At 42.8% G+C, this 12395-nt stretch overlaps 1 protein-coding gene across 1 annotated transcript; it reads right to left on the minus strand.

The window, feature by feature from the left end:
- Nucleotides 1-4789: 4789 nt before the first annotated feature.
- Nucleotides 4790-11778, minus strand: LOC125311051 (zinc-binding protein A33-like). The gene is made up of 6 exons (XM_048268861.1): nucleotides 11577-11778; nucleotides 11375-11476; nucleotides 11044-11265; nucleotides 6082-6107; nucleotides 5816-5946; nucleotides 4790-5568 (listed from the first exon to the last, which is right to left on the minus strand). Exons 1-6 carry the CDS (start codon nucleotides 11763-11765, stop codon nucleotides 4985-4987), a joined length of 1254 nt encoding a protein of 417 aa, XP_048124818.1. The 5' UTR covers nucleotides 11766-11778; the 3' UTR covers nucleotides 4790-4984.
- Between the last annotated feature and the right edge of the window lie 617 nt (nucleotides 11779-12395).

A 12395-nucleotide genomic window follows, 5' to 3' on the forward strand; every position in this document is an offset into this window, starting at 1 on the left:
TTACCTTCACAAATCCTGGTGGCGTTGGTTAAATTCTGGCATTCGCTTTGCACTCAATCGCTGGAAACATGTGGGGCCCAGCATGCCGGTAGCTTGTGGTGATTTAGTCTCAGCCATGAATGTTGCCCTTCTCACTGGTGGCCCAGCTGTTCCTTGACGCTTATGGTTGGTCACTTCTGGCCGGGTCAGCCGGCTTCGTGATGCACGTCTAGGTTGCCCTAGACACTGGTTGCCCAGTTGGTCCAGGTTGCCCTGGATGCGGTCACCGGCCATCACATGGATCTGGTTGCCCTATCGTGGTTGGCCAGCAAGGCGGTTCAGTCTAGGTTGCCCTAGACGCTGGTTGCCCAGTTTGGTCCATAGGTGGCCCTGGATGCGGTTGCCCAGCCGTCATGTCTGTCTGGGGTTGCCCTGGACGCTGGTTGCCCAGCTCATGGTTCAGGATACCGCCATAACGGTCAATATTAACTGCCTGATTCCAGACTTCGACGCAATTGATGACACTACGTCTGTCATCTGTTTAGATCGCCTCTGGCCCGCTATATCAGCTACACGTATATATTGGTTCCCTCACATGCAAGGGGCAAAAGTTGCGGCATCATACCTCCCTTGCCAGACTCGAGTCTCTCCCTGAGCAAACGCTTCCGTGAGAACTCTGGATTCCCCAGGGTACATTCTCAGTCGCTTGATTAAAAATGTCCTGGCCACATGGAATGTCACGTGAATGCACACCCCTCCACTCACTCAGGGGCCAGTGCTTACGATGACTAATATAATTTCTGCATCCAGTTGGGCGATATGTATTGCTTATTCTCTCCTCATTGCTACCTTTACTCATTGTCTCTCCAGCAGCCAGTTCTAAACTGTACTATCCTGCCACAGTGGTGCAGCTGGTATAGCAAGCTCGCGTTGTCATTCTCAGAGCTCCTCTGCACTCTGAGATGCATAAGCACCATGGTGGCACCCCAGCACTCATCTGTTCGATTTGTCTCGTCATAATTCAGTTACATATGTTTCTTTCCTCCTGTCACATACAGGCATGATTGTCCTGAAGTCCTTTGTTCACGCTCGCAAGGTCATGCTTCCTCGCATTACTGATGCTGCTCATCTTATTTTGGGGGCTTTCCAAGAGCAGGTGCTAAGGTGTAGCTCACACCAAGATCCATCTTGGCCTTGGGTCTGCAGCTCAATGCATTCATCTCACTCTAGCCGCTGCAGGTGAGCTTTTCGAACCAGAACACACATCTGGCTTCACAAGCACTAGTCTTCTACAAAACTAGTCCTAATGCTTATCTGTCCTAAATATTAAACCACATGACTTCGATGTAATATACTCAAGCACCCATATCAACTAACTCATTGCTCTGGTCTCAAGCATCTGCAACCACAAGCCTCTATTCCCCTGCATTGATCCTGAGTACATCATGTTTAACCTTTTAACCCTAACCATGTTTCAATTCCTGGTCCCCGTTCACTAACTAAAACTTGGCTCACACTTTTACCTGATTTTCAGCAGCCATCTAGCTAACGTGTTGCTTAAATGTAACCTCTCTTCAAAAGAGGTTCACTTCTCACTCATTCCGCATCGGGCGCGAGCCAAGACTGCCGGCCAAAAGGGCTATCCACGTCATCCATCAGGATGCATCAAACTAACTCCTCTTGACATTTTCGATGCTCAGAAGTTGCTCTCCATGTTAACTCAGGTACCTCATTTTACCTTCACAAATCCTGGTGGCGTTGGTTAAATTCTGGCATTCGCCTTTGCACTAATCGCTGAAACATATTGGGGCCCAGCATGCCGGTAGCTTGTGGTGATTTAGTCTCAGCCATGGGCATGTTGCCCTTCTCACTGGTGGCCCAGCTCTGCTCGACGCTTTATGGTTCAGGTCACTTCTTTCGCCGGTCGCCCGGCTCGGTGGATGCACGCCTAGGTTGCCCTAGACACTGGTTGCCCAGTTGGTCCAGGTTGCCCTGGATGCCGGTCACCCGCCATCACATCGGTCCCAGGTTGCCCAGTTCTATACGGCTGGTTGACCAGCTCATGGTTCAGGTCGCACCGCACGCCGGTTGCCCGCTCGGGTGACGCCGCTCAGGTTGCCCCAGACGCTGGTTGCCCAGTTCGGGTCCAGGTTGCCCTGGATGCCGGCAGCCCGCCGCCACGCTGGTCCAGGGTTGCCCCAGACGCTGGTTGCCCAGCTCACTGTCCAGGTTGCCCTTGCCCGGTTGCCCGGCTCATGGCCTTCGCCTCTAGGTTGCCCCAGGACGCTGGTTGCCCAGTTTGGTCCAGGTGGCCCTGGATGCCGGGTTGCTCCGGCCGTCATGTCTGTCTAGGTTGCCCAGACGCTGGTTGCCCAGCTCATGGTTCAGGTCGGCGTCGACGCCGGGTTGCCCGCTGTACTGGCTCGTCTAGGTTGCCCTAGACGGCTGGTTGCCCAGTTCGGGTCCAGGTTGCCCTGGATGCCGGTCGCCCGGCCGCCACGCTGGTCTAGGTTGCTCTAGACGCTGGTTGCCCAGCTAATGGTCCAGGTTGCCTTGGACGCCGGTAGCCCGGCACGTCTCGTGGTCTAGGTTGCCCTAGACGCTGGTTGCCCAGCTCGTCAAGCTTCTAAATCCCACTAAAGCTTTAAAGCATGCGGCCCCACTACAACCCTAGGTTTATGGTTAACACCTAGCTACTTTAAAATTCTGTCGGCGTCCTGGCACAACGTCTTCACCCTGGCCCAGTCATGCTGTTTAATTCATCTTGTATGTATACTAATGTCTCTGCTCCTCTCAGAACCAGATTACTGAGTCACCGCCCTGGCGGGCATCACTCATCCTTTTGGGTTCCCTCCCTCCCTGCCTTCATCCATCGGCAGGAGACGAGATCCTCTCATCGCTGGACGGGATCTGAGACGGGCCTACGCCAAAGACTGTTACCTATTCAGGACTCTATCATGCTTGCATCCAAGCCGTTCCTTTACTAATTAAATTGTTAACTGATTCTATTCTGTCTACTGAGTCTTTCTGGTAGAATTGCTTATCTACCTTCTCTTTTTTCTGTCTGCCCCCCCCTCTCTCCATCTCTCCTGGTATATCTCTCTACTTCCATCCATCTATCCCACTCTCTCCCTCTCTCTCTTCTCTCTCTTGAGATGACGTACAGTAGGACTCATGTTAATGTAGCATGCACAGTGTTGGGCAAAACATTGCAACCATGAGCGCACTATTTAGTAAAACGTGCACACAATTTAGTAAAATGAGCGATTTCTGTATACACACTAACAAATATCTTGCAATGACCCCTCCAGGGTTCAGTACATGTACTGTACCTGATCTGCAGGAGTACAGTAATGAGCAACAGCAGCAAAACAACCCACTGTGCCCTCAGTTACAAAAACAAATGTATGCACACGTTTGATCTTGAACACAGCTGCAGTTGGCAAGATTTTTTTGATCATATTCACTGAAACCGAAACCTGTTATTTGTTTTGCAAAAATCCACAGCTCCCGGTTCTTCTGGTCCAATCAGAGCAGGGCTGTGTGAGATCTGACTGTCAATGACAGTCTGGTGCGCACTGACAAGCACAAACTCGATGAGAGGGTGCTCGGTGGTAGTGGGGGAAGGGCATGAGAGTTGTAAACATTCAATATTTTGTTTAAGTCCCCTCAATCTGTCAGACTTGCCAACTGCAGCTTTAAGTTCATAACCACAAACTGAAAGGTTGATGTAAAAAAAAAACACCCTTTCAAATTCTTCCGTGCTGACGACAAAAACTGGCTTGTTTACATGTCAGTTCATGTCTAAAATTAACAACAAATAATAAAAGTTGTCACACCTTTTGCCTCAAACGGTTTTGCATCCATGGAATGTTACCAAGTTGGCCTTCTGTGTAAGAGCAGAAATTCCCCTTCATTAGTTAGGGAGCGCATAAACTTCCTCATGTGCGGTACACTGATGTCTTCAAATGAAAATATACTTCACTTCCACTTTGTTAATCATTCCGTCTAAAAAAAGCAAATCTTTTGAACACATCTGTGTTCATGAATTATCATGAATTCATGCATTATTCATGATTTATGCATTCCTTCATTCCTTATTTCTTGAATCATCATCAGGAACTGACATTCATGCATAAACAACCCATCAACTAAAGCATTAGGTACATCATTATGATTTATGATTTCTTAAGCATAATCATCATGATTACATAAATTTGAGGTTAATTGCTCACGAGTTCATCATGTCTGTGGCCCAGCAACTAAAGTTGTGAATAATTACATGTGTTTGGAGAACTCCACAAGTTGTTCAAATCAGAGTTTGAGCTGTGATGACCACATGTTTGTCAGAAAAATAAATAATCATGATCTTGCTTAATAAGTCAGATAATAAATCAGAGTAAAGGTCATGGAATAGGCTATATCATGAGAAAATAGTAAAATTGTAAAAAGAAAAACTAAAGATAGTGAAAAATAGTAAACCTGGTCACATTTGTTTTGTAAACCGTGTAATGTAATTATCAGATACACAAATGTACTACTCCGTGGCCCTGTATTACATGTATGTGTAACATGTGACTTTGTGTAACTTCATGTGACTATAGGCAGAAGTGTAATGTACCCATCACCAGGAAATGCTTTCAGTTCCAATGTTGGTGAAGAGGAACTTCATTTTTCAAATGCATGTATGATTTTCATAATACCATCTTATCATATTCAAATTAACCTGTAGAGTAGCTTAGTTGTTGGTTGGCTTTTTTTCTGTGTTCATCAGCCGAATCAAAGAGAGACTCCTTTCATGATTGTCAGGGTATGCACATTTATTTTGATGTAATACACAAACATTTTGATAGATAATTAACTTTTTTTTTAACATGGAAGGTGTTTTACTCAGATTTCCGAATATACTTAAGTTGTAAATAAATAATTTAAAAGACAAACGAACAACTGTGGTAGTTAGAAGAAAACACGGCAGGCAGGGCTCGGATAAGCGGGCCTTGGAGGATCAGTGGGCGTTTGGCGAGTCCACGCATGAGTCAGCCATGCTTGCAGGCCTCGGGTCATTCTCACAAATGTTACACAGGACCAGACAGGAAAACTCGTCCTCCTCCTCAGGGGCGATGCTGAACACCGGCCGCATCGTCCTGCCGCTGCCACGGCGGACCGGAAACGTGTGTATGGTGGCATCAGTGTCGACGTTGTAGAACCACAGGCGGCCCTTGTCGCAGTCGAGGAACACGCCGAGGAACAAGAGGTCCTGCTCTCTCACTCTGAAGTCGCCATGGTTATGCAGCGCTGTCAGCACGCCGTCGTCCAGCCTCAGCGTCCAGGAGAGCTTCTCTGTCCCCTCTTCTCCCACCACACCTATCTCCCAGCTCCGACACCCTCGCACGTCCACCTCCCAGTAGTGCTGGCCAGCGGTGAAGGTCTGCTCTGCTTGCACATGCAGTAGTCGGGCATCCTGAGCTTTGTCTGGTTGACTTTGGTTACTCTGCATGTCCTTAGCGAAGAGAGTCACCTGTCTATTATCCTCCGACACGCTCAGCTTCTCATGGGCCGTGTTTTTGTCAAATGTGATGAAGTCAACAACTATTCAAAAAGAGATGGTGATAAACTCGTCATCAGTTTTTAAAATTTGTTATGGTCATTAGGCAGCTATTCCATTAAAGGTAAAATCTTTATAAAGGCTATAAGGTCATTTCAGTATAGGCAGCAATTTCACTTTAGTGGTTTTAATATAATAGCCCCATTTATTTTAAAATAGTCTCCAACAAGTTATTTCAGTTTTGCTTGTTGACAAATATGTTTTAATTGCTGTATTTTTAATTATGCTTACACTTCAATGGGTGTGTCAGACATGATTTGCTCTTCTCAAGGATCATACGGACAGAGTTCTCCAGTGATTTCCGTCTGAGATGATCATCTTTTTTTTCCCAGTCAACAAAGTTATTGTCAATGATTTCAATTCTATAACGAATCAATGAACAGATATTGAACAGGCAAACATTATTCAAATTGATTTCAAAAATCTTATAATTTCCATAGATTTATATTTTTCATTCAATGTAAGTTAGTGCTGTCTAAATATAAAGTTATGCTGACCTTTTCTCCAGTTCCACACATTGAGTCTATGAAGAAGAAAAAAGCATTAGGAGCAGCAGGACTGAAATATGGTGTTGACCATTTGCCTTTTTAAGCATCCAAGAAGTACATAATAGGAGAAAATGATTATGAAGGTATGACCCAAAGGTGGGAGTAAGTCACACATGTGCAAGTCACAAGCAAGTCTCAAGTCTTAACCTTCAAGTCTCAAGTCATTTTTTGTGACAGTCAAGCAAGTCAAATCAAGTCATAGCCAAATCATTGAAATTCATGATGATTTAACCATGTTTTCATTTTAAAATAAGCTACAATAGGCTAGTTATGAACTGCTGGAGTTTTATTTCAAATAGACATTGCATTCATTCAAGCCACATAGCCTATATCTGAACGGTTTATAGAATAAGATGAAATGTATACGAATAAAAATACATGTATTTCAAGTAGACCTATCATAAAATAGCCTATTATTGTTTCAATATGCCTCAAATATAAGGTAGCCTAAGCTACATCAAATCATGAAAATATTCAAACAGTTACGGGCAATTCCATGCAAAGGTCATCCTTACCATGGAAAAAAAAAGTGTGCATACGCAAATAGAGCTGTTGTTGAAATCTTCATTTAGGTCTATATTTTATTGTTTGTAACTGATCTGATTGAATTTGATGGAATAAATCATAAATCATAAATATGGTGTGCAACCATACAGAAACAACATTTTTCACATGGTAATATTATACATATTTAAAAAGTGGATAAATGGACCCAAGGTTCAAACAAATTGTGCCATTTGACAAATTCCAGATTGACAAGGGAATGGTAGAGCAATGTCTATGCTCAGCTTGCCTTTAAGAGCACAACTCCTTACATTTGTAAGGCTTTTGTTTTTAAGTCAGCAAGTTCCATGGCCATGTCACATCCATAACGTTTTATAGGAAACGTTTATGCTACACATACAGTGTTGATGCGACAATGTCCATAGTGTCTGTGCAAAGCTGATTTATATCAATGTAAAGTGTGATGACCAAATTGTGCCCTTTCTTTGCTTTTAAAACCTTTAATGGTGCGTTATGGATGTGACGTTATGGATGTTACATAATGTGAATTTACAAGACTGGAGACTTTATTATACCTCAAAGCCGATAAAATGTCTGTTCTGGTGGCATGTCAGTTTCAACGCATTTCACCTTAGTGTTTACAATTGACATTTCAAAGATTATTAGGTTGATCAAAACCACAGGGAGGCCTTGCCTAACCATTAGCAAAACAAACATAATATTAAAATACCTCCAGTGATTAGCCTAGCCATAGCCTATTTTCAAGTGGCCTAATAATGAAAATCTGAGCGATTATCTTCCTGTAACTGTCATACTGTTGTTGTACAGTAACTGGATTATCGTGTTAGCTGGTGAAGATGGCTGACTTTGCAGCTGGAGTTAACATAGCAACCTCCTTCTGTTGCAGATCTGTTCAGCCTGCCGCTCACGTCTGCTTAACACAGTTTAATTTTAAATGTGACGCGATATGCCAGCATTTGAAGTGTCAGGTCCTCTGTAGCTAATACCCACAGAGTAACATGAGTAACGGCAGCAATAAACTAGATGTACCGCAGATAGCGGTACAAAATATGACCGCCCTCTCAGTCCTGCATATTCTCTTCAAAAAAAATAAATCACGCTTGTCAATTTGTCTCCATTTTCTACTCCTGCAACTCATGTGCATGTAAATGAGTGTGTGCATATGTGAGTTTGCTTTTGTTTATAAGTGTGTGTGTGTCTGTGTGTGTGTGTGTGTCTGTGTGTGTTTGTTTATAAGTGTGTGTGTGTGTGTGTTTATGTGTGTGTTTGCATGCCGCATTATGCATATCGCGGCCTGTGTGTTTGTGTTTATGTGTCTGCATTCATGTGGGTGTTTGTTAGTGCATGTGTGTGTGTGTGTGTGTGCTTTGCCTGTCTGTATGTGTTTATATGTGTGTGTGCTTGCCTGTCTGTATGTATGCGACTGTGCGTGCGTGCGTGCGTGCATGTGTGTGTGTGTGTGTGTGCATGTGCGTGTGTGCACATGTACTTTATGTGTGCAAATCACAAATGAGTGGGTATGGGTTAGGTTGATGCGGGCTCTTGAGACTAACATGCCATAAATATTTTGTCATCTTGGGTGCAACGGTTCAGGTAGGGCTAGTTATTTAAGGGAGTGGCCACCAAGTTTCATGTTCCCTGGTGTTTCAGTAACCCGGGAATCACTGACCAAAATTGATGACGGTAAAAGAAAAAAAATAATTAATTTTTTATATTTTAAATGACTTGTTGTCCTGATTCTTCCTGTGTCTCTTAGTGGGCACTGAGGAAGCAATAATTTCATCGCTAGTTTTTCATGATTACTATTTCAATTGTTTCATATCAAAATTCACTACTTAATTATGTGTTTTATGTAGTTTGTCGAGGACTGGTTCAGACGTCGCCACATCCATAACGTGAAACCGTCACATCCATAACGCCAATTTTCCTACATAATGCATGAGGAAAATGACGATAGTTTCAAAAAACACACTTTTGTGTTCATTCAAGTCTCCTTCATGCTACATATATCATAGTTTCGGCAGTTTCCTTCAAAATTCACAGAGTTTGTAGAAAACCTGTAATCTCTCACAAAAGTGTGTCCATTTCATGTCACATCCATAACGCTGATAAAATGCCTTGTATTCTTAGGATGAAATTGATTATATGAAATTTGAGGATTTCTCAGTATTCAGAGGACAGAGGTTACATTAAAAGTTATGCAAATTAATTCACTGATACTAATTTTGCCCCCACTCTAAGGCATTTTGTTTACCAATATGAGTCCAATTGTCACATCCATAACGCTGGAACTGCCCTTACACCTATCCTGACCTGTCACATCTCCAGGGAACCAATCATGTTGAAAAAGTGAACTAATCAATCAATCAAACGCTGCCGCCGACGTCACTGCCAAACTTTGACAAGCGCGACAGCTCAATGGGTTTTAGGAGGGTTTAGGACCGTCAATGCTATATCATATTATACATAAGCCTAACATGTGAAATAAGCTACTTTTCTATGCTGATTGCTGGCAGTTAGCTAGGCCTACTTACTGTTAGCCTACTACTAGGCTGTAACGTATGTAACAAGGAAAAGAGAGGCGCTTACTTTAGGTTACATTGGCAACATTTTCGCTATATATCAACATGGGCGGATTATGAACTTTCGGCCCCTGGGCCCAGATGTATTAAGGGCCCCCCACTTATTGTCTTATATGTGGGAGGGGGGGTTTGGGGGTCCTCCCCCAGAACATTTTTAATTTGTTTGATGTGTTTTTTTTGTGTGATTTCCTGTATTCTGGTGCATTTTAGGGATGGCCAATACTAAATGCAATCAGATTCATAGTCTACATCCTGATTTGTTGATATTGAGGCAATGATTCCATGCAAAGGCTTGGGCTTCAGGGCCCCCTGACCCCTTGGGCCCCTGGGCCTCGGCCCGCTAGGCCCGTGCAGTAATCCATCCCTGTATATCAAGATTAAACTTAGACAAGAAAATATTTCACTTTGCCATTTCACACATACCGAATATGGCGTTAACTAAAAGGCTTAATAAATTCAAAGCCAACTCTTAACATGCCTCAAATTTGAGGTTTCTAACACGACTAACTTCGGATGAAAATCAACGTGGTGGTGGTTATGTCGCTATTTTGCACACTTGCAGACTGCTGTTCATTTCTCCTTTGACTTGTTAGATACATCATCTGTGAAGCCAAACATTATTATGTTTTGGTATAAACGTAGAAACGTATTTGCAAGTTAGCCTACCTCAGGCTGTCTCATTTGATCTGGCACTTGCTGTTGGTCTGTCGCGTCGCGTCACTTGGTACAATGACGGTACCGATCCACTTGCACGACACTTCATTTTGTCGTGTCGCATAGATGTCGCGCTGCCTCCCCACGTTCAGTCTTGTGTGGGCGTTTTGTTTAAAATGTCAGTTACCAGCTCATTCTCAGTTCGTTTTAACGATCTTAAGTGTTTTTTCCACAAATGGACCACAATTTTAGGCATGTACTTAACAGTATACAACACATTAATAGCCTAAACAAACTATGCAAGCCATTTGGAAATCTTGTTTTATTTAAACTACTCAATGTAATCTCAAATCCTTACCAGAAACACCAACAGTCAATATATTCATCCAAATCCTAGTTTTGTTTGTTTTATGGACTACTAGGTGGTCGTGGAAGAGATCGTTAAAACATTATTTGTCTTGTAAGCGGAACCAAAGTTTCACAGGCACCGTTGTGGTAGAACAAAGGACCTACAACCTCGTCCTTTCATTGGAGAGTCGCCTCGCGTTCAACGGATTCATTTGCATAAAGATGGGCTTCGTCCAGCTTTTTGACGCACGACATATTTTCAAATGCAGCGCTGCCTTCCCGGAATGCTTTGCGGGCGCGTTAAAGCACCTAAGCAGATTTTCTAAAATCGTAAAGTTAACTCCTTAATATCTATGAAAAAAATAAAAAGTCAAGTCATTTCAAGTCATTTGTCTCAAGTCTAAGTCAAGTCTCAAGTCATGAATAGCAAGTCAAAGTCAAGTCGAGTCTTTTATACATGTTGATCAAGCAAGTCTCAAGTCTTAAAAAATGTGACTCGAGTCTGACTCGAGTCAAGTCATGTGACTCGAGTCCCCTATGTCTGGTATGACCAAATGTATTCAGTAGACAGCATGGGTGGAAATATGTTACTCTGTTATGTATAAACTGCTGTACTGATAGTTATGCAACCTATTCACTCTTACTCGAACCTCCATATAGCTTTGCTGTACTCCAACTTTTTCCAGTGTTAAGTAAGCAGTATGAGCTGTACAGATTCCCCAACACAGAGTAACAAAATGCTTACAATGCTGACTTCACTTTATACCTCTGAGTTGTAGACTAATAGTAATGAAAACTTTACCTGCACAGAAGAAGCATTGTCTGGGGTTTGTCCTGTCTGGATCTTAAGCCGTTCTAGTTCCTCATGGATTTCTGCCTTTGTCTTGAGCTCAGTGAGTTGTGCCTCCATGTGCTTCTGTTGGGCGGCTAACAGTTTGAAGGCCTGGATCTTGTTCACCTCCAGCAGGTCTCTGAGCTCACTGAACATAGCATCTAGGTTCTCTTTAGTTTTTAGAAAGTTGGCCTATAACAAGACAGACGAGAAGCTGAATTGAATTCGCAGATAGCTGATATGGGTAGAATCATTTAAATAATGTAGACATTCTGGTAAGTGTGAAAACCAAATTTCTTACCTCTATATATTTGATGCTATTAGTGATTGATGCATCTGAAGTGAAATTGCCTTGCTTCTTGATACTTCTTGCCAGTTCTTTGTTGTTTTTCATTAGTTCATCCTGGAAGAAGATAAACATCAACAAATAATAAGTAGGCTTATTTTCGATGCTAATATAATCCATTAAGTTGGTTTTTGAAGCTAAAAAGAGGTGATCTCACTAATCGTTTCATGCATGCGTCTAGAAGACTTGAGAATTGGTGATTGCGATGATCGCCGTTGGACAAGCAGCTGTCGCACAAGGCTACTCCACACTCCTGGCAGAAGACAGTCAGCGACCGCTGATGGCTATTGCAGAGGCTGGTGGCTGTTCCCGCAGATTCGACTGAGCAGCGCCCTAAAGACGACATTTCAGTAGCCAGCTTGTCCTATGAAGCAGCAGAGCGAGTGACACTGAACGAGAGTGCAGAGGCATTTAGAATCTGGATGGAATGCAAGACATCCGGTTGTTCACCCGCACCCGTACAATGACGGCAAATAAAACTTCCCTGATCGTGAAATGATGACAGTCCAGTGCTCAAGGCGATTTTTCCATAATTTCCCCCTAAACAAATATATTTTTGTGGGTTAGGTCTACAACATATATTGCTAGCCTACTACTATATAGTTCATTCTTTGCCATCCTCTATAGTTTTCATTCATTTTACATTAGGCCTACTTACACTTACAAAAAAATGTTGATCCAACCTTCAAATGAATTCTGAATTATGCATGTTCTGTATGATGAGTCCTCACATAGGGGAGAGCGGGGTAAGATGAGCCTTTTATTTACATTCTTCATCATTCTGACTTTTGTTTTGTTTTGTAATCTTCACACCAAACAACATTTTAAAGTGTTCTACCTCTGTAATCAACAAATCTTAGATAACTTATACAGGTAAAGAGATGCTCTCTCTCTCTAAAAAGTTGTGGCACATTTTTATTTTTTTCAAACAATAATTTAAATTCTACAAACAGTAACAAACACCTACAGAGTTTTA

This window comes from Alosa alosa, chromosome 17, assembly GCF_017589495.1.
Source record: "Alosa alosa isolate M-15738 ecotype Scorff River chromosome 17, AALO_Geno_1.1, whole genome shotgun sequence".
NCBI classification, from domain to species: Eukaryota; Metazoa; Chordata; class Actinopteri; order Clupeiformes; family Clupeidae; genus Alosa; species Alosa alosa.

Excerpts from the sequence above, each read along its gene's own strand:
- LOC125311051 (XM_048268861.1), bottom strand. The coding sequence starts at position 11,765 with ATGTCGTCTTTAGGGCGCTGCTCAGTCGAATCTGCGGGAACAGCCACC. Across the intron at positions 6,108-11,043 it reads ACAATGCTTCTTCTGTGCAG|ACTCAATGTGTGGAACTGGA; the intron begins GTAAAGTTTTCA and ends TCTTCTTCATAG. Across the intron at positions 5,569-5,815 it reads TCTGACACACCCATTGAAGT|TTGTTGACTTCATCACATTT; the intron begins GTAAGCATAATT and ends CTTTTTGAATAG.